At 32.1% G+C, this 22,031-nt stretch overlaps 2 protein-coding genes and 1 long non-coding RNA gene across 4 annotated transcripts; 2 read left to right on the plus strand and 1 right to left on the minus strand.

Annotated features, from left to right (window-relative positions):
* LOC18595956 (malonate--CoA ligase) lies at positions 1,374–9,301 on the plus strand. Of its 2 annotated transcripts, none has more exons than XM_018123859.1 (17): positions 1,374–1,872; positions 2,158–2,330; positions 2,417–2,593; positions 3,131–3,302; positions 3,427–3,515; positions 3,973–4,042; positions 4,203–4,255; positions 4,481–4,588; positions 5,072–5,170; positions 5,360–5,452; positions 5,577–5,654; positions 6,315–6,416; positions 6,812–6,902; positions 8,019–8,092; positions 8,263–8,439; positions 8,860–8,913; positions 9,026–9,301. In XM_018123859.1, the coding sequence occupies exons 1-17, from the start codon at positions 1,689–1,691 to the stop codon at positions 9,068–9,070; spliced, it is 1,839 nt and encodes a 612-aa protein (XP_017979348.1). In that variant the 5' UTR covers positions 1,374–1,688; the 3' UTR covers positions 9,071–9,301. The 2 variants fall into 2 exon arrangements, with proteins under 2 accessions (XP_017979348.1, XP_007024203.2); XM_007024141.2 differs by having other exon boundaries at positions 2,158–2,321.
* LOC18595957 lies at positions 12,371–13,420 on the plus strand. Its single transcript, XM_007024142.2, has 3 exons — positions 12,371–12,664; positions 12,929–13,069; positions 13,211–13,420. The coding sequence occupies exons 1-3, from the start codon at positions 12,497–12,499 to the stop codon at positions 13,364–13,366; spliced, it is 465 nt and encodes a 154-aa protein (XP_007024204.1). The 5' UTR covers positions 12,371–12,496; the 3' UTR covers positions 13,367–13,420.
* On the minus strand, positions 15,322–16,990 carry LOC108662390. Its single transcript, XR_001928322.1, has 3 exons — positions 16,950–16,990; positions 16,220–16,293; positions 15,322–15,350 (listed from the first exon to the last, which is right to left on the minus strand). It is a non-coding gene; the product is annotated as an uncharacterized LOC108662390 (long non-coding RNA).

A 22,031-nucleotide genomic window follows, 5' to 3' on the forward strand; every position in this document is an offset into this window, starting at 1 on the left:
CCTCATAACACCAATTAAAAAATAGCTCATAATATAAATTTAACTATTTTTACCAAATTTTTGTCATCACTTAACAAAAATGTCCTTAGAACCATTTCAGATAAATTAAACCATTTATCACAATTTCTCTTTTGATTTCTCTCTCCGATGTTAGTTTACTGTGCTTTTGATTTCTCTCTTTTACCATCTAACTTTTTTTAATTTTATCAATTTTTCTCTCTCATGTCCGTCTGCTGTGCTCTCAATTTTTCTCTCCCATCATTCAACTATTTCTAATTTTACCATTATCGCTATCTCTTATCTATTTCTAATCATATCATTGTTGATTTACAGATCAAAGAGTAAAAATGTCATTAATGTATGTTCTTAGATTTATTGATTTACATTCATAGAATTACAAAGTTAATGGGTTAAAGTTCTATAAGTAAAATTTGTAAATTAAAACAATGCTCAAAGTTGTTACATTCCTAACTTGCATGTAACAATTCTAATACATTTGACATGTAACAAATTTATTGAATACGACATGATTTAAAAATAGTAAGTAACTTAATCTCTATTTTTATATTTTATTAGGACATAAACTCTTGGAGTTAAACATCGTGTAATAATTTTTTTTCATCATAGAGTGTAATAATTTATTTTAATATACTGTGTAACTTGATTTCTATATTTTTATTTCATTAGGACATAAATTGTTGGAGTTAAACATCTTAAGCATGATATGTAATAATTTTTTTTCAATGTAACAATGTTTTTCCCAACATAGTGTATAATTTGGTCTCTATCTTTATAATTCGCTAAGATATAAACTCCAGAAGTTGCACCCGAGCATTTAGTTTAGTGGTTGGTGCATAATCTCCCTACTTTAAGAGTAAGGTTCGAATATTCCTTTTTCCAATTATAAAAAAAAAAAACTCTAAAAGTTAAATATCTTAAATATGGTGTGTAATAACTTTTTTCAACGTAATAAATTTTTTTTAACATATCCTGTAACTTGATCTCTATATTTGTATTTCGTTAGAACATAAACTTTGAATTAAACATTTTAAATATTATATGTAATAATATTTTTTTAATATAATATATAAAAATATTTTTTTTAACATGACGTATAATAATTTTTTTATGAGTTTTTTGAGTTAATCTTTTTGTCAGAACGCTTGTAGAAGTTGCATCTCAGAAATTGCCTCCCACTCACAATTTAGGAGGTCAACGACCTTTTTAACAGTTGATTCATAAAATTTTTTCCATTTGAATTTCATTTTCAGTATACAAAAGCCGTTATGTCTGAATTTATTAAATAATTTAAAATTTTCTTAAGATATTATATCAAAATAAAATAAAATAAAAAGAAAAAGAAAAAAACAAAAGCACCTGGCGAAAACTTGCTGGGAAATTTGATACGACGATTCCGACCCCGCCAATGGCAACTACATTTGTGAGCAGTAGTTGCGCGCCTATTGAGCTCATGAGTACCGACCATCGCCGTGCAAATCTCCGTGCGAAACAGCTCAGAGAAAAATCTCCCCCACCAATCTTAATTCTTAGTACTATTATTTACCCGCATTTCAAACCGTAACTGAATAAACAGCTCATAAAGAAAAGCCAAAAAAAAAAAAAAACCGAGAAAGAAGAGAAACCAAGATTTGTCAGCCAAATTTAATACAAGAAGAAATAGTCAGTAAATGAGGGGGAGCATCATCTCCTCATTTAAAGCTCTCAACTACAACTCCCTAATTCTACTACCACGCCCCTGTCTTTTTAACCGCCACCGCTTTCTTTTTAACAACAACAATTACTATTATTATCTTTATCCTTTCGTCAGACCTCCTTTCGCAAGCGCTTCCTTCTCTTCCTCCTCTCACTGCTGTAAGTTCTCTTTCTCTCTCCTTTGTTTGGTTGCTGAGAAGATCTAAAAGAAAGTGGTGGAACTTGTTGGGGTTTTTCTGTTGAGTGTCTGTCTGGTGTTTGAGGAAATGAGTGACTCAGCCTTGATCTTTCTCAAGATTATGGTTTTTTTATATCATAAAGTTACTTCAACTTCACTTTCAACGGTTTCAACGGAATTTTACGCGATTTAAGAGCTATTTGACTTATCTAGATATCTTACTAAATACCCTTCAAATTGTTCTGTTTAAATTTATCTTTTGGCAGCGGGATCGGAATCAGGTTCATTCATGGAGGTGGTTAAAGCAGCTTGTAGGCGAGGATCATCTGCTGCGGACAGAATAGCAATTCGAGCTGATCAAAACAGTTACACTTACACGCAACTCGTCTCCTCTGCGTTCAACATATCTAGGCTGTTATCCAGCAGCAACGTAAAAACCGTATGCTTTGGGTGCACTTAATATAAACAAACGTGGCTATTGAATTTTAAATAGTTTATTAAAACTTATTCTTTTGGTGCTTTCAGAATGATGGAGTCAGTAGTGGGCATGGAAATCTTGGCGGAGCTCGAATTGGTATTGTAGCTAAACCTTCTGCTGAGTTTGTAGCTGGAATGCTGGGCACTTGGTTTAGTGGAGGTGTTGCTGTTCCACTAGCCCTCAGCTATCCTGAGGCTGAGCTCTTGCATGTTATGAATGATTCAGTATGACCTGAAAGTACCACTATTTTCCCATTTTGTTAAGTTGCTTGTTGAATGATGCTTGTTAATTGCTATTCTACTTCCTTGTTATTAGATGTGCCACTATATAGTTAAATATTTTGTGTATAAGCTATTGCTGTCGAGTAGGGAACTATTTTACTGTCCATAAGCTATGAATCCCAACCACTGTATTATTGATGTTCAAATTTGCATTTGTCTTTAACCATAATAAGGTTTTGTAAGCTTTTCAAAGAGAATTTTGCAACTTGATGTCGGAATAATCTGTATAAAGATAAAATATACAATTGGATGATATTTGGTGTTAGCTGGTAGGAAACCTAATCAGACTAATAATAGATGTGAAGTATTAGCAATGCTATGAATTCAATAACATATGGTGAGGAGGAAAATACCCTATGAATGCCGGGAGTTGTTTCCTTTCGTGCCACCCTGCATAGTCCTCATTTGGAATTGTTTTTTTTTTTTATAAATTTTTAAATGTGAATTTTTACTCTCTCTTTTTTTTTTTTACTGTATTAGGATATATCTTTTGTATTGAGTACTGAAGAGTATCGTGAAACTATGCAAAGTGTTGCTGCTAGAAGTGCTGCACAGTTTTCTCTTATTCCTCCTGTTCCCAGTATTTCCTCATCCCCAAATTTTACTGATCAAATACAAATTGGGGAGATAGAAGCAGAAGGAAGTTTGATAGGTAATATTTAGAACTTTGGTAGGAGTAATTGTTTACCTTTCTGAGAATTTATAATATTATATCGTTTAGTGTTTGGACAAATTTTTCCTCTCATACTCCTGGTTTTTCATTTTCAATGGTGTAGGTGAAAATCCAGCATTGGTTGTCTACACTAGTGGTACAACCGGTAAACCTAAAGGAGTAGTTCATACCCACAAGAGCATCACTGCTCAGGTAATTTTCTAAAAGTTTTTGTGTAGCTAATAATTTTTTAACATTAACACGCGAATTTATTTGTTTGATATTCACACTGCTGTAATTAGATTTAAAATCTAGAGTTTTTCTGTGTTTAGGACCTCAATTGTGATATGCCATACATATACAAGCATGTTTATACAATCTCTATATTTATGATGTCAATGTTTATCCATAGGATGTAATGGAAACAAAATAGAAATGTTTTTTTTTTTTTGGGCTAACTGTTTTCCAAGTCACTTATTGGAACATAGATTCCTTACTATCTTGCGTGGAAGTGGTATTATGATATATGCCCGGAAATAGTAATGCATTTTTGAAACTGATACCATAATGCGACAGTGAACTTCTTGACTTTCTGCATTTTCTTCATTTTTCTTTTCTTTTTATTGCTGAATTTGACTTTAACATTTTGACAACCTTTTCTTGATTTCAGGTGCAAATGCTGACTGAAGCTTGGGAGTATACATCTAGTGATCAGTTTCTGCATTGTCTACCACTACATCATATCCATCAACGAACATTTATATAATTGAAATAGCCTGAATTCTTCACATTATTGATCAAGCATGTTTCTTGATGATACTGTTGTTAACTTCTTGGTGCCTATGTTAAATTCCTCATTTGAGAATATTGCCTCATATTGATCCTTAACTCACACTATACATGTTCATGGGCTTTTCAATGCTTTACTTGCCCCTCTGTATGCAGGCTCAACAGTAAGCAATACTAGTTTATGTCTCAGTTTCTGATTTTTGGGTTTTTCTTTTTACTGTTCTTCTTCCTTAAGTTATAAGTTTCTCATCCAAGCACTTATTTATGCAACAAAAGTGCTATATGACAGTTGTTATTCAGTTGGGTTATAGTAGTTATTATCATATTATTTCTGGACATGTAATCAAACTATTATTATTGTTGTAATATATTTGCTCTTCTTGTTTAAGGTTGAATTTATGCCAAAGTTTAGTGTGAGGGGAATTTGGCAAAGATGGCGTGAATCATACACAATAAATGGGAGTAAGGCTGATGATTCCATTACTGTTTTTACAGGAGTAAGTGTAGTTTGCACCTTCATCAGTTCAGTATTTTAACAGGGGAAATTGTTCTAGTACAGTTTAATCTTGTCTTTGTACAATCATAGAGAATCATGGTGCTCACTTGTCAGTTTATTTTCGAGTACGTAAATCGGAAATATATAAAACACCTCAATTAGACATTGGTATTTGGTTATGATTCTCCCAATATGAGGAAAAACTTGTGAAAAATTGAATGGACCTTTGCTGAATGTGCCCATGTCCTTAACATCCATGCGCAAGTCTGAGCTTGAAGCTGCTGCTCCTTTTTAAAGTTATTCAGTTTCTTAATTCATAAACTTTCTTCCCCAAAATTATATTGTAGCATGCAGATTATAGGGACAATAGCACTTTGTTTTTCCTTGCATAATCCTGTGTCTGTCATCCAGCATTCTACAATGTCATGCTTTTCAGGAAAATAGTCTGTAGATGATAATTTATGTTGTATTTTATAATGCATAGGTTCCAACCATGTATACTAGATTGATACAAGGTTATCATGCAATGGATCCAGAGCAACAAGCTGTATCTGCCTCTGCAGCAAGACAGTTGCGTCTTATGGTTAGTTGCCTGGAAAGCTCTTCCCATAACATGTTTGCTAAAATTTGGGTAGAAGTACAAGGTGCTTTCTTCCCATTTGCAGTCTAATTAATCCTTTACAATCTCTTTATTGCCACAGTATATGTCAAAACCTTGTGATCAATTGACTTGAGCTCTAAAGATGGTAAAATGTGTTTTTTTTTTCTTCAGATGTGTGGCTCCTCTGCACTTCCTCAACCTGTCATGCAAGAATGGGAGACCATCACAGGACACCTTCTTTTAGAACGGTATGGGATGACTGAGGTAAGTGATCTCAAATTTAAGAGCTTTTTCATGTTTTTTGTTTGCTTCATTCAACAATTCATTGATGTGGTCTGTCAGAAATGTTCTTATGGTTATGCTGTTTGGCTGGACTGGATGTATTCAGTTTGTCATGGCAATATCAAATCCCTTAAGGGGTGCACGGAAGGCGGGAACAGTTGGCAAACCATTTCCTGGAGTTCAGGTTAGGAGGATTTGTTGGTTATGGTATCCGATTTTCATAGTCATTGTAGTTTGAAAAGTGGATATACAAGGGCTTTAAAAGGTGATTTGGGCATAGTTGCTTCTTACTGTTGAACTCTTGGATGCAGCAAAAAGAGAAAATAAATTGCAACTTCATAATAAATAAACAGCTGGCAAAGTGAAGTATTCATAATAAATTATTAATAAATAAGGGAAATTTTGGGCAAAATCATTTTGCTTCCTTCGTGCAGAATGAGAATATAAGGGTCTCTTTGACTGTGGAAAATTGGTTTTCTCCAAAGATGCTTTCAGAAGTTGGACATTGAGGAGAAAATTTGTTTGAAGTACAACTTTGCAATCTCAAGTTGACTTAAGAATGTGTGCCAGGGATAATCTTTGATTTTTTTTTTTCACTTTTTGTTGTTAAATTCTATCCTAAATTTTCTATATTACTTGAGAAAACATGGTTTCTTGTATGGAAAACGAAGTAGAAATTGGGGACAAAAACAAAGATAAAGGTTAGAAAACATGTCATTTTCCACTTCTGAGCACAGAAGAAACATTCTAGTGAAACCTTTTTTTCTCCAGAAAGGTTACTATCTACAACTTTCCTTCCATGGATTTTTCAGATAATTGTTTTCAATTTAATTATCTCTATCAGGTCAGGATTGCTGAAGATAAAAGCGGGGATGATATGATGGGTGTGGGTGAGCTTTGTGTTAAAAGTCCTTCATTGTTTAAGGAATACTGGAAACTTCCACAGGTATTTCTTGTAATCTAATGGAATATTTTCTCGTGCTCCAGTTTTTCATATCTCCTTTATCAAATATACTCATTGCTTTAGAATTTTACAGAATTTCTCCAAATTCAGATACAAAAAAGTCTTTTCTGGATTTCCAAATTAAGCTGGAATTTGGTTCTCCAATTTTATTTCTTACAACTCTAGTGGAGGAATAGAAGTTGTAGCTGCCTAGTATTGTCGCTGCTTTTCTGTTTTTGAATTTACGGATATGCCCCCCACCCCCCTAAGTCAACAACTAAGAAATGTGTGAGATTTCAGCTAGGCAGACATATCTATGAGATGCATTTTGCGATTATAAAATGCTTTAACTACAAGGATGGTAATTTCATTCAATTTCCTTTTCTTCTTGAATGTAGGTAACTAAGGAATCATTTACTGATGATGGGTTCTTCAAGACTGGGGATGCTGGTAGAGTGGACGAAGATGGATACTACATCATTTTGGGACGTAAGGAGATCTAGTTTCATGTTGTTGAATTTTCATTTGTTTGTTAATAACTTATGCACCATTGCTTAATAATCTTTATCTTTTTCCTTCCTAGTAAAGAATTGATAATAAATGACATGCATTTTAGCACTTCCATACTACACAATGTTTAACATGCTCATCAACTGATTCTCCTGGTTGTTACTGTCAATACATTCTCCCTTCCCTCCTGTGGGATGTGGAATATGTCCATCTGTTTCCTCTGTTGTTTGGTTGAACTCCAACAGTATAGCTACAAGTTTTTGGTCAAATGATCTCCAAAAGAAGTTAGGATGATGATAGTCCGATGGACTGTGTTGAGTCTAAACTAAATTTTAGCTGTAGGAACCTAGAAAATATAATCTCTTATGGGCTTCAGCTAAATCGCCATCTTTCTTGATTGTGTTTTGGATTGCTAAAATCTGAGTCCAGAATTCACATTTATCTACCTGGCTAACTTGTATGTCATCAGTCCATTTTGACCAATCATTTTATGAATTTTCTAGTGACTTTTAGTAACATTTTTCTGTAGTATCAGTGCTGGCTTTACCTACACCCTTTAATTCTATATTTTCATGGATATAATTATTTCAAAATTCTAAAACCTCCTCTTCCTTGTATAGGCCCTGTTCCCCTGTTTTGCTGGCCATTTTCTTTCCAAAGAATGCTTCCAGTCCTCTTGTCTACCAGAACAGACTAATTTCATACTTCATCAAGGATGTTCATATTTAATTTGATATGTGTAACATGTCTATCCTATGTTTTCCGAAGCAGAGAAGTTGGGCAGGAGATTACAACTTTTGAGTGTTTTGTTCCCTCCTGTCTTTGGTGAACTATAATGGCTCAAACTATGACAAAGGGACAAATGTATGCTATGGCTTGTTGATTTCTTGTTATATACTCCTTGATTTGACCTTTGGTTCTCCTATTCCTTCTTATAAACTCTGATTCCACTCTCTGCAATTTCATTTCCTTATAGTAATTGTATGGATGTGAGTTTGTCCCATTATTTCATGCATGACCCAAAAAGCGTGTAATCATCTGTATTGCTACTTATTCTTGTTCATGCCTTTTTTTATTTTATGTATAATTTGTCAGGTACAAGTGCTGATATCATGAAGGTTGGTGGATACAAATTGTCTGCCTTGGAAATTGAATCAGTTCTTTTAGAGGTAACTACTTGTCCTCTTGTATTCCAATTCTATGGGTCATAAAACCCCTTTCTTTGCTGTCCTCAATACTTGTTCTCTCTCTCTGGAAACAGAAAAAAGGCCCCCATCAGGGTTGGGGTGGGGTGCTTAGACAATTATCAATAAACCAAAAGTGTCCCTTTTTTGTGCAGCACCCTGATATAGCAGAGTGTTGTGTGTTGGGCTTACCAGACAAGGATTATGGAGAAGCTGTATCTGCAATAGTGGTGCTGGAGTCTGAAACAAAAGGGAAACAAGAAGACTCAAATTCTGCTTTGAGTTTGGAAGAGCTTTGCACCTGGGCTAAAGACAAACTTGCTCCATACAAGGTATTGCAGCGTCACTATCTTTCGTAAATTTCTGTCTCATTTTATACCGAACCATGATCTCTGGACCTTTGAGTCCACTGTCATCTTAATTTCTATTGATGTCATTATTAACTGGAAGCCTTGTTAATACCATCTTCTAAAGAGTGAGGCTCTATTCAGGCATGTAGTTTGACCTTTAGAAATGGCTTAGTGAAGTTTTGAATCAATAATCAGGCATTTTTGAGGTTTCAACCAATAAGGCTATATATACCAAAAGTATTAGCTGAAGTGAAAGCTTTTACATACCACCAGACTTAGATTTTATGAAGTTAGCAGGACAGTATTCCTCCCATTTTGCACTCTCTCATGAACCTGAAGTTCGGTTCCAAACACCGTTTTTATCTGTTCTATATTAATAATTATCATGTGTCTGGTTTCCAGCTACCAACAAGATTAATGTTGTGGGATTCTCTTCCTCGTAATGCTATGGGAAAGGTGAATTTCTTTTTGACTTTTTGTGTGCTAGCAACTGTTTCTTTTGTTGTCTGACAGTCAACTTGCAAGGTAAAGATTTCCAAGGTTTTTTAATTGAGATGTTAAATTCCAGGTGAACAAGAAAGAGCTGAAGAGACAGTTGGGTGGTGAAAAGTAAGCTGACCTTATTGTGAACTACAATAAAAGTGAGAAGCTTATGACGGTTCCCTTCCTTGTGCCAAGCTGTGAAATGACAAATAAGATATAATTTTTTTTACAGATTTACTTAATTTTAACTATTTTATGCGGCCTTTTTGAGGGAAATCAGCTGTTTATCTTCTGTAGCTGATTCCCACATATTTCTGAATGAAGAAATTGTTTTTGAAGGGTAAATTTTTTTGTTTTCTAATGCTTCGATTCGTATCAGATTTGATTAACCGACATCTGGAAGTGCTTTTAAAATGTAGAAGAAGTGAGAAAATTATTTGGCTGATGGAATACCATTTAAACTAAAATGTAGTTTAGAGAATTGCATAAATTAGGTTTTCTTTTTACAAAAAAAAAAAAAAATGTTGTTCAATTACATAAATTAAGTTTGTATTGTTTTTCCATAACAAAGACTCGCTTTGTACTTTTTATTGAAACAATCTCAATCTTAAATTGTGTGGAAGAAAGCAATTTGCCAAACTATAAGCAGGAAAAAGTAATTACAAGTAAAGGGAATTTAATTGGTACGTTAAAATTGGCTTAAAAGTACTGAAAAAATTTAAATGGCATAGTAAGTTGACTTAGATTACCTTTAAATCTTAATTAAGGTCTAGGATCTAGTTTATTAATTTTTTTTAAAGCTATTATGTGGTTGAATATGTGAAAACGAATAAAGTTGAAGTTATTTTTTATGTATTATCTAAACTACATATTTATTCTGATTTTGATGCCGTACAATATTTCTTTTTCCAATTGTCATAATAATTTGTAGTATTTCAATACAAAAAATGAGAAAATCAACGATTAAATTTTTTCAAAGATAACATAAGAGCAGATTGTTAAATTTGATAAATTTTTAAGAGTATTTAAGTTAATAACTTTTAGCACTTTTAGAATTGGACATTTTTATATAAAGAAATATATATATATATATATATATAGGTTTTTTTTTTTTAAATTGCTATCTATCTACTGGTGGATAGGCGTGTATGTATATATATATAGAGGTTCCTTTGGTAAAAATGAAAACTTTTTCGTCATTTTTCTTTGTAATTTGTGCTAACAATCAAAATATATATTTGTTTACTTAGAATCTAAATATACTATCGTAAAAACATGAAAAATATTTTTTTATAAAATGATATAATTAAATAATAAAATATATTTTTGATAGTTTACTTAAATAATACAAAAATATTGAATTTTTTAATAAAACGTTTTGCACGAAAAAGATTTTATTTTAATATTTTTTTTAAATATCAAAAGAAATCATAATTTAATTACTTTTTGTAGCTTGTGATAAAAATCAAAATACTTTAGAGGTTCGGTACATACTTATTGCACACGGCTTCACGTGTTTGAAATAAAATTTTGTATTAGAAGAATCTTCAAATCTTCAAAAGGCTGCAACACGTTTTTGTGATCTTACATTCAAACACGTCAAATCAAGAGTTGTTGTCTTTCACGTTTTCATTTTTCCTCTCTGCTTTTTTAATTCAAAACTTCTGACTTTCTAAAGTTTAAACAATTTAATAACAAGTTACTGTACTTTACTGTGTTGACTTTACTTCTAATTTTGAGGCATTTTTAAAAAAAATTCTCATAAATAAGATATTTTTTAAAATAATTTTTTATAATTTTAATTATTTTTAGTCAAGTAAAATTACTCTTAATAAAATTACACGTTATGATGTTATAGGTCTGATTAAATTATTACACGTCATGTATAAAAACATGTGACATGTTATGATTAAGTTGTTACACGCAATGTATAAAAACATGTTACACGTAATGTACAAAAACATGTCACACGTAATGTATAAAAATATGTGATATGTCATGTACAAAAATATGTGACACGCCATGGTTAGGTTGTTACACACCATGTACAAAAACATGTGACACAATATGGTTAGGTTGTTACATGTCATATTGAAAAAAAAATATTGTTATTACATGCTATGTTGAAAAAATATTATTCTTACACGTCATATTCAAAATATCTTGTTACATTTTAATGCTTAAAATGTTATTGTTACTTACGAACCAAAACTTCAAATCTTATCAACTCTCTTTATTTCTTTTTTTTTTTTTGATAATTTGGCACATATTAAAGTGTTTCTAACATGTTTTCATAAATCAAAACACAAATTTCTTATCTAAAACACCTATTTTGACAAAAATAAAAAAAATTTCTTTGAAAATCTAAGTTTGTAAATTTCAAAATTTTGAGTTTATTGGTGTCTAGGTCTCAAATTAATCCAATTAAAAGCTATTTCAAATATCTGTGATCATTTCTACCATTTTAGTTTTATCTAAAATACTTAAAAATCAAATTTCCTAAATAGCTATCCATCCAAGCACATCAAAACCATCACTTGGTGTCTTGAAAGCGCAAGAAAGAGAAATATGAAAACATGAGAGAGAAATCGAAAGCATAACAGACGAATGTCGAAAAAAGAAATCAACAAAATTAGTGAAAATGGGATGGTGAGAGAGAGAAATCGAAAGTACACATGGAGAGAAATTATGATGAATGATTTAATTTATTTAAAATAGTTTCAAGAGTATTTTTGTTAAGTAATTACTAAATATGGCTAAAAATAGTTAAATTTATTTTGATGGTTATTTTTGAAATGCCCTTATCAAGAAGGGTTATTTCTCATAATTTCCTATTTAAAATTTTTTTGTTACATAATATTTAATTTTTTTAAAAATTATTTAAAAAAATTAAAAAAAATCTTTATACTTTTATTACATTCAATCAAATTTTTATTTTTTTTATTTTTAGTGAAATAAATTTTTATATTTTCTATTTTGAGTCAAATAAGTTTTTATTTAATAATTGATTTAATCAAAACGTCATTTGTTATTTTATAGCAAATGTTACTGATGTGATATGTTAATATATCATAATCGATGATGACATTACATGATAACATTATCATATAGTATTTTTCACTCTCCACTTTTCACTCTTCATACCAACGCCATGTCATTACCATGTAAATATCAAATGTTATGTGATATTTTGACTAATGATAATTAATCAATCATTAATGATTTATTTGATCGAAAATAAAAATATAAAACTTAATTAAATATAATAAAAAATAAAAATTTATTTAAATTTTTTAATAATTTAATAACTTATTTGAACATTATATTTTTTTTATTTGATTAGTTGTACTACATGGTGTGCAAAACGGGAAAGCCATTATATATACTAAATAATTGTCAATAAGTGAAACTTAGTTGTCATAGACGATTTTTTGTTTAGACCGCTATATAACATAACAAGAGAGGCTAGGCTTTGGAAAAAAACAGAGAGATTAGAGCAAGGGAGGCTAGGCTTTGAGAAAAAAAGAGAGATTTGAGAAGCTGTCAGCAGAGAATAATGGAAGAGAGCTTTGTGCAGGTGCAGAGATCGGTAAAATGGCTGGAAGACATAACAACAGGTGCCATAGGTTTCGAGCTGGAGTCTCGAACCCTTCAAGGTCTTCGGGTCATCCGAGCCCAGAGGGGGTTCCTACGTTGTAGTTTTACCGTCCCCAGTGATGCATCCGTAAAATCTTGTTCACTTTCTTATTGTTTTTCTACATTTAAAGTTTAACCCTTAGAAATACTTGTTATTTAACTTCTTAATGTTAACCTCATTTGATTTTTATTTTCATTGCCATATAATTAGATTAGACAGGGATTTGAATTTATGCTAACGTGGTGAAATCTTTTTCGTTGTGCATGTGATAAAATATAAACCCCTTATTCTGTTTTTGCACTACATGGTTATGCATTGTTAAGTTTTTTGTGGTTTGATTGGTTATCGTAGGATGCAAACGGGAATTGGCATGTTGGAGCCATAGCAACTATAATCGACAACGTTGGAGGCGCCGCCATATACTCCACTGCTGATCGTGTAAAAGTCACTCTTGATTTCAACATTTCATATTATTCGGCGGCCAGGACTCAGGTTCATTATCTTCTATTTGTTTTTGTCGCCTAAAATAATCTTTTATATATAATAATACCCAATTTACACACTAACTTTTAAAACATTACTTTTTATTAATTAACAATGAATAGAATGTTAATACATCCATTACGGCTGCAGGAACAAGTAGAGATAGAGGCAAAGGTAATAGGGAACAAGGGAAAGTTAACATCTGTAGTGGTGGAGGTCAGAAAGAAAGACAATGGAGAGTTAATTGCAATTGGCAAACAATGGACGGCTTCTAATGCTTATAGGTCACCTCAATCTAAGCTTTAATTTAGTTTTAATGATGTGATATAAAAAAAATTAATGTGATAGAAATATTCAAAATTTTTTTATTTGATACGTGAACAGTATGTTAAATTATTTAACATGTTCACATTACGTCAGTGTTAGTTATTAACAGTTAATTTATATTAATTTAAATAAAAAAATTTGATTGTACAAAATCTCATAATAATGAGATTAAATTGCTCAATTTTGAATAAAAAAATTAAATTGATAAAATTTATAATATAAGGACTTATGAGTATTTTGACCAATAAAGATTTATTGGCTTCTATTTTTCTTTTTTGCCTGTGCTTTTTTTTTTATTTCAAATTTCTTTTTTTTCCTAAAGATATTATTGCATTGTATTATGATTACTTTACTTTTCCTTTGTTTTTTTTTTGTTTGTTTAGTTTGTCAAAACTGTAAATAGAGAATTGATAAAAGGCAAAGGCAAAAGAAGAATAAAGCTTCCTGTAATTCTTCATTAAATTCAAGAATCTATTACAAGCTACCCTTTTATAGTTGATGATTCTACAGTTAACTACCATCATGTGCACTTGCACTGCAAATGCTCAATATATTGAAGTACATGGTGTGAGCAAACGTAGAGCTGTCAATATGGGCTAGCCTGGGCCGGTCTGACTTGGTTTGGCTCAGCTCAAGTCTTTGTGGGTTAAAAAAATATGAGTTAGATCGAATCAGTCCATTTTTTATATGGTTCATCAAAACCTCAACCCAGCCCATCCCTTGTTAGCTCATGGGTTGAGTTGGGTCAGTCTATTTTTTTAAAAAAATTATTTTATAATTTTACTTAATAAATTTTCTATTAATAAAATTATTTTATGATTTAATTCATAAATTAAAATTATTAATTTGATATGTAAAGCTTAAACACATTGAAATATATAAAATAAGTAATATTATTGGTAATTAAATTATTAATTTTATGTAGTTAAATATATAAAATTATTAAATTAATTAAAATTATTAATTTTTTTGACCCATAAGGTTGGCCCGCCTCAGCCCACCCTATCCTTTTGATTTGGTGGGCTGACCCATTTAGGCTCGATTTTAATATGGGCCTAAATTTTTAGGCCCAACCCACTTCATATTTTATAAAAAATGGATCAACCTAATGGGCCAGGCCCATTTTGACAAGTATACACAAACGTGTGACGGTCTCACTGCACCAAATTATATTATACTAAATAATTGTCAATAAATGAAGCTTTTTTGTCATTGACGATTTTTTGTTTAGCCCCCCTTATCTATATATGTAACATAACAAGAGAGGCTAGGTTCTGAAAAAAAGAGAGATTATAGAAGATCTCAACAGAGAATGGTGGATGAGAGCATTGTGCAGATACAAAGATGTCACGACCCGAAACTCCCCATCGGGCATGTGACAACCGCCGCGAGGCCTCGACAGACATTTTTCACCCCGAATGTCGATTGAAACCCCGCAAGGCTTAGCATCAACTTCCGCATCTCCCCGGTGAGCAACAGTTATTAAATCTCGCATTTCAAAAAAATCATAAGTCATTTTTAAATAAGAACAATAAAATATTATTTTTTTTGGCTCACAGGGGTATTTTCGTAATTTTTCATCAAAAATCTCAAAACTTGCTAAAAATGTAGTAGGTAAGCAGAAAATATATATTTAATGATTTAAAAACAATTAAATATCTAAAACGTTCATTTGAAAACAAATTGTTGACAACTAGTACTATTCAAAAATAATAAATAAAATATTCTATTTTCTCATAAAATAAATTTTTATAGAAATATTCGTTAATAATTTTTCGCACATGAAAGTAAAGTAAAAATTGTATGAATAGAAATACAGATAACCAAAATATAAGTTTTGATCTGCAATGACACGTGGGCTCCAATTGACCAAGAGGATGTAAGACTGTGAACTCTTACTTTCTATAATGCAGTTCCGAGCTTAGTTCTCGTCCTACTCGACTATCTACAAACTGTCCTGAGCCTGAAAAATGTATAGGAAGAAGGGGTGAGATTTTATAATCCCAGTGAGTAAACAGATACCATCTAAAGTATCTAAAGCCGAGTAAATGGAGACAATTAAAATAAGTCATCATACTGTAATTTCATTACCTTTCAGTTCATTTCAACCAAATAAAATCAATCCATATAAATCGAGTAATCAACTTGGCTTATGAATTTCTTAAAACTTTGGCTCGTGCCAAAACTCATACTCGGTGATACCTTGCGCAGGGCATCCAACCGAGTCCGCCAAGGCTGTTAAAATTTTGTATACACTTAAAATATATTTTTAGTTTGAGAAAAATACAGCCGTTCCTTGGCGTTGGCTGAGTTCCCCTTCACGTGGTGGTTTGGCGTGAAGTGAACCCTAAGCTTTACCCCAGGAGATACCCTACGCGCCTCTCCGTTCGAGGTAATAATATAATGGAGTTTACCGTGCCCCTCTAATAGGCTGGTCCACGGAACCCCCTCTGCAGTAAATAATTAATATATAATCCACCAATCAATAAAATTCATTCTAGCATGACATGGCAATTTATCGCAACCTAGCCTCTCAAGGCTGAATACACAGTATAAATAATTCTAACACCAAAATCAGTTTAGCCATTCATGCTCATTTATTGTCATAAGCCATTCAATTCAAAACCATAAATTTGCAACACAAACTAGCAGTCTCCAATTACTCTATTTTCAAAACCAATATTCGATTTTCCAGAAAATTTATAAAATCATTTTATAAAATCACAATTTCTCTTAAAACATAGCAATTTACCATTTAAACCCATTTTTCATAAAATCACACAGTTGTATAAAACTACTCTAGATAATTAAGACGATAATAAGTTTACTCACAGTATTAGGAGTAGAAATACTCCTATCTTCCGCCCTCGGGTGCAGTCTCTTACCCGAAACAATTGACTCACCACCTATCCATAATCCATGACACAAAATTCAATAAATTGTGTCAATTTATCATAAATTATTTCAGGCTCTTATCCATGCGTATGCACTAGATAGGATTTGAAATGTCTAGACAATCGCTTAATTGCGGTGTCCGACCTAACTCGCCTATACACGGTGTAAATTCCTAAAATCCCCAATTCGACTCCAATTCCATCCATTTCAATTTCAATTATCCAATTATATCCACAATACCTCAATGACTGTGAATTTGGTCCAATTTATCAGTCCGGACTATAAATTACGCTTTTACCCCTAGTGGGTAAAAATTTCAATTTATTGCACCGAAAATTCCCATTTAATTTCCAACCTCATAATTCATCATTTTTCCACCCAATTCTCTTAAAATAAAGTCAACCTCATCCTCACATACCATTGGCTAGATTCGGCCTAGGGAAATTCATGGAGAAGATAAATATTTTTCTTGTTGTTTTACTCATAAACATGCTAAACTAACACTAAACACTAACATAGCTCAAAATCAAATTTATCTAACAACTTTCTCTCTCTAAACCCATATGACCAGAATTCAAATCATCCTCAAATCACATGATTCAACCATGAAAAATGATGGAAAATGCATGGGAAAGGTAAAGCACAAGACAAATTTAAGAAATGTTACCTTTTTTCACTTGATTTTTGAATTTCCACCTATTTTCCCTTTAAATTTCTTAGCTAGGGTTTTATTTTCTCCTTTCTCTCTCTTGTTTCTTGCTTGGCCGAATGTTGAAGAAGAAGAATGGGTGGGCTGATTTTTTTATGCCTTTTTTATTGTTTAATGAAATAATATTATTTTATTCATATTTTAAATATTTTATTAATTCATTTTTTTTTCTAGCCATCCATTTGTCCTACTTTTTCCACCATGCATTCCCTTTGACTTATCCAAGTCTTAAGTGAAATTTCCAGATTTTTCCAAAGTTTTGGTGGAGCAAATTCTTCAAAATTACACTTTTGCCCCCGAACTTTTCAAAAATTACATTTTTGCCCCAAAAATTGAAAATTTGCCATAATGCATAATTTGCACTCCTCATACTCATTTCACACTCCAAATAATTAAATTTGATCAAAATCCTTTCAAAAATTAAATTTTTGATTTCGGATGGCAAAATTACCATTTTACCCTTTTACTCCAAATTATACCGAAATTAAAATTTTTCACTTCTAAACCTCAAATCTTACTCCAATAAGTCAAATGGGGCCAAAAATCTTTTCTAAAAATTTCCATTTTGTCCCCAGGTGGCAAATGACCATTTTGCCCCTAGATAGCGAAAATTCCAATTTGACTCCAAATTGATCCTCGAACTCCGAATCACCATATTAACCCATTCTGGGACTTTAAAATTCTTAATTTCATTGTAAATTCTCTATTTGATCTAGTTCGAGGCTTAAATCAACTTTATTGTACCTCTAGGTACAATACCGACTTTTGTAAATTTTTCAAGACTCTCTTAGCATGTAAACATGCTATCCACCACATGTATGTCATCACAAATATTTCTGTAGAGTCGGGCTTGTCATCTTCTCCCCCACTTGGATCAACCATATGATCCTCCTTCTTGATTGACTTCGACATCCGGCTAAATATTAATATTTTAATATTATTTTATTAATAAAATATTATTTTATTCTAAAAATTTTATCTTGTCTCCTTGGTACCAAAAATACCTTATTATGCCTCACTTGACTTCCAAATCGCCTTTTATCTCACAAATTCTCCTCCGATAAAATTATTATTATTTTATTATTATTTTCTCACTTGCGAAACATTTTATCCTAAACTACTCCTTTCGTCTTTTATCACTTCTAAACATTTTAATTGACCTCAATTTGCATTCGATCAACTTTATTTATCACCATATCAAAGTATGGGGTATTTCAATCTCCCCCACTTAAATAGAATTCGTCCTCGAATTCCCGTCGATGTTGCGTTATCAATCTCCTTCTATGATCCTACTCCTTGTTCCTTCTATAGGGACATTCAATTTATTTCCCTCGTTCACCTTCAGTTCAATTAAATGCTTTATTTACGGCAATTATCATCCTTTGGAATCGGATCAGTAATACTTTTCACAACCATGATCTCTTATATCTAGACACTAAGCATGCCTTTATCACCATTATTACATTTGAACCATAACTTCATCTCAATTATACCGATTTCGATCACATATCATACTTACTTATGTATACCTATTCATCGTTTTATTAATTTGCTCCATACCAATTTTCTCAACCTTGATTCATCCATCTTATACTGGTCCAAACCCTTCCTTTAATGGAGTTCCATTAAAAACTTAAACAATTCAAGGTTTACTTTCAAAGTCATTCATAACTTTAATCGTTCATTACATGTCTGTTAACACTTTAGCTCACTAACCTCTCTGGACACTATTTCAAAATCTCCCAATTACCGAGAACCATTCTTCACTTCAGTTAGTAAAATTATCAATTTCATATATACATATATACATGCATTTTCAAATGTCAACCTCTCTCTTTATATATAGGAATCCATGTGTTCACATGCCTTGGACTACATTCCCCCATTATTCATCCGTATCCCAATCCTAGTTTCAATATAATAATTCTTATAGTGCATGTCAACCTTCTTATTATACTTGTGTATAACTTCATATCATTCATATCATTTCCAACCATATGTTTGAGTTTCCTTATACTATATATCATTCATCACAATGTCATCTCCATTGAATTATAATCTATTATGCGTGTATGCTTTATAATCCTATTGATGCCTCAAAGATTTATCTCAACTTGATCATTGCATCTCATGCAATACCACAATTCCTAAGAGTCATCCTTTTGTCCTTAATCATCTTTCATGCCTCTATATTACCTTGTATCTTTCTTGCATTACGATATTGATTTGTCACTTAAGACTCGAACCCATTTGAATCATGTATGCCTTAAGCATTTTCGAATTCCAATTTCCATAATATATTAGGAAAGTTTCATTATCTGACTTCATTTTCAAGGTCAACTTCTATCATCCTTTGTTCCACTCCTTCATATGAACATAACATCATTCTTCCTTAACTAATTTATAAATTGTACTTGAAATTGTAAAACTTAAAACTAGATTCTCCTCAAGTATTTTTCAATATTAATACTAATATCACTCTCAGCTTACAGCTTCCTTTTTATAATCACATAACTTAGTGCTTGCTTTAACGAGATCCAGAGCAAAACTTCTCTTGAGTATTTCCTTGGGAATATCTATCTTAAACTTATGTCTCACAGCATGTGATCCCTTAACTTGTGATTTAGCCGTTAGGCTTCTCAGCAAGTTTTAAAAATTTTACGTTTCATACTTGCTGTGTATGATTAGAATCTCTTCTCAAAGATGTTTATGTATTCCTAAAACACTTAATCTTAAAGATATATAAATACGTACTCATCCATTCAATCCCTAACTCATCTTCATAGGTTTCTAGGGTGTCACACAATTAGCCTCATGTTGTTCCTAACTCTTGTCATTTTACTGTATCAAAACAGATATTACAAATTCTCGTAATGATATTCTATATAAACTGATTTTCTATACCAGTCTCGTAATTCTTCCTTCACACTTTCATTACTTGGTATCTCATCTCAATATAGTCATCTCAAGAATCTTTCAAATTTTTTTCTTTTAATTATATGCCTATATACAAGGCAATAAAGAAGTTTTCAATTCATTTGGGTAAACATTCTCCAGAATATTTAAGACTCCCAGATAACAAAACACAATGACCAACAACCAAAATTCAATTTGTAAGCTCATTATCATGTCACTCCCATCTTACTCATGCATCATAAGCGTGAGGTATTCGGAGCATTACAACGTTGAACAGTCAATGTTGAAGCACTGTAGCTATTAAAAATTTTCTCATCAAAGCTATTTGTCTGTATTCAAAGTCACCGCATCAATCATTCTCAACCAGTGGATTCCCTTTTAGATATATATCATGAGTTCCATAAGTATAGATACCTTCTATTTTCTTGTCATACACACTATGCCAGATTATTACTTTCATCTCATGTCATCTTTTAACTTTTATCAACATTCATAAAATTCCACCCCATAACATCCTTTCCATACAGTGTAATAAATTCATGATACATATACCACTCTACACATAAGTTGCTTACTATCTACAACTTTCCTCAAATTTATTGTCATCCCTATCCAATTATCTTCTGTGTCTTATACTCCAATAATCTTATTGACTTTCGGTATAATTAACTACGAAAACAGCCCAACTTCCTCCTTACTTTATTCTCGTAATCCTTACTGAATCAAAATTTTATATTCCCCATATTCCATAATTTAACTTCATTGGGTTATATTTGTGCCCAACTATTACCTCATAGTGTCGTAACATCACTGAATAATCTCCTTCATGCTTAAATTACAATCATTAAAGTAATCACATTATCCATTCCGAATGTCATTTATAACCTTATTGCTTCCTTCTATAACCTTCCTCAATAATTATATTACCAATTTATCCCTATCATACTAAAGATTCCCATATACCTTCAGTTACTTATAGCCATTTTATAATACATTCTAATCCTATACTTTAAAAGCCAAACTATTTTTACTTCTTTGTACAGATAATTATTATCTCTTTTACACAACATCTACTTAGAGTTAAGGTAGTGTAAAATCCTACGAAAATATTACATGTCCTTGGGATCATCATCTTAATCTAATCTTATCGGAAGATTCTACTCCGAGTCCTCCTGAAGATCCTCTTCCAGGTTTTCCTCCTCTTGAGATTTCTTTCTTTGCTTTTCAATCCAAGCTTGTTGTCTTCTCCTAATTTCCTCGGCACTCACTAGTGCAGCATTTCTTCCACATCCGGGAGAAAAATGGCGTACAACGTTTACCCCCTTCCTAAGACGAATATCTCCCCTTGCAATTGCCTTCCTCGTATGTTCTCTATGGTACTCTTCGAATTGTTTCAAAAGGAAATCTATTTCAGTTTTCAAAATATTAGAGCTATTCTCACTTTCAAAATTCTGGCTACTCTCAAAGCTTTCCTTATTATGAACCCATTCTGCTAAGTTCAGAGGAATTCTGTTATTAGGAATTCGGGATGGATCACCTTCCGAATCACCTATATCAGGATGCCATTTGCTTATAGCCGTAGAATCTAGAGATCCCTCGCTATCACTATGAGAGGTATTGAGACTACCACCTCTTCTAGACATGGTGTGTATGTCACCAGTGCACCTCAAAACCTATATGCAATCAAATAGTAATTGCATAATTATTTATGCATCTCAAAAGTAGGTAGATTTCTATATGTAGATGCATACATTCTATTCAATCGAACCTAACTTAACTTAACTTAACTTATCTTAACTTAACTGGACTTGGGGCCACGCAATGTCAATGTAGATTCCTTAAAACAACTTTAAAACCAAAGGCTTTAAAATCTAATTCTTTAAAATCAAAATATCTGATCTTTAAAACCATGCTCTGATACCAATAAAATTGTCCCGACCCGGAACTCCCCATCGGGCCTGTGACAACCGCCGCGAGGCCTCGACAAACATTCTTCACCCGGAATGTCGATTGAAACCCCGCAAGGCCTAGCATCAACTTCCGCATCTCCCCGGTGAGCAACAGTTATTAAATCCCGCATTCAAAAAAAATCATAAGTCATTTTTAAATAAGAAACAATAAAAT

Source organism: Theobroma cacao, chromosome 6 (assembly GCF_000208745.1).
Source record: "Theobroma cacao cultivar B97-61/B2 chromosome 6, Criollo_cocoa_genome_V2, whole genome shotgun sequence".
NCBI classification, from domain to species: domain Eukaryota; kingdom Viridiplantae; phylum Streptophyta; class Magnoliopsida; order Malvales; family Malvaceae; genus Theobroma; species Theobroma cacao.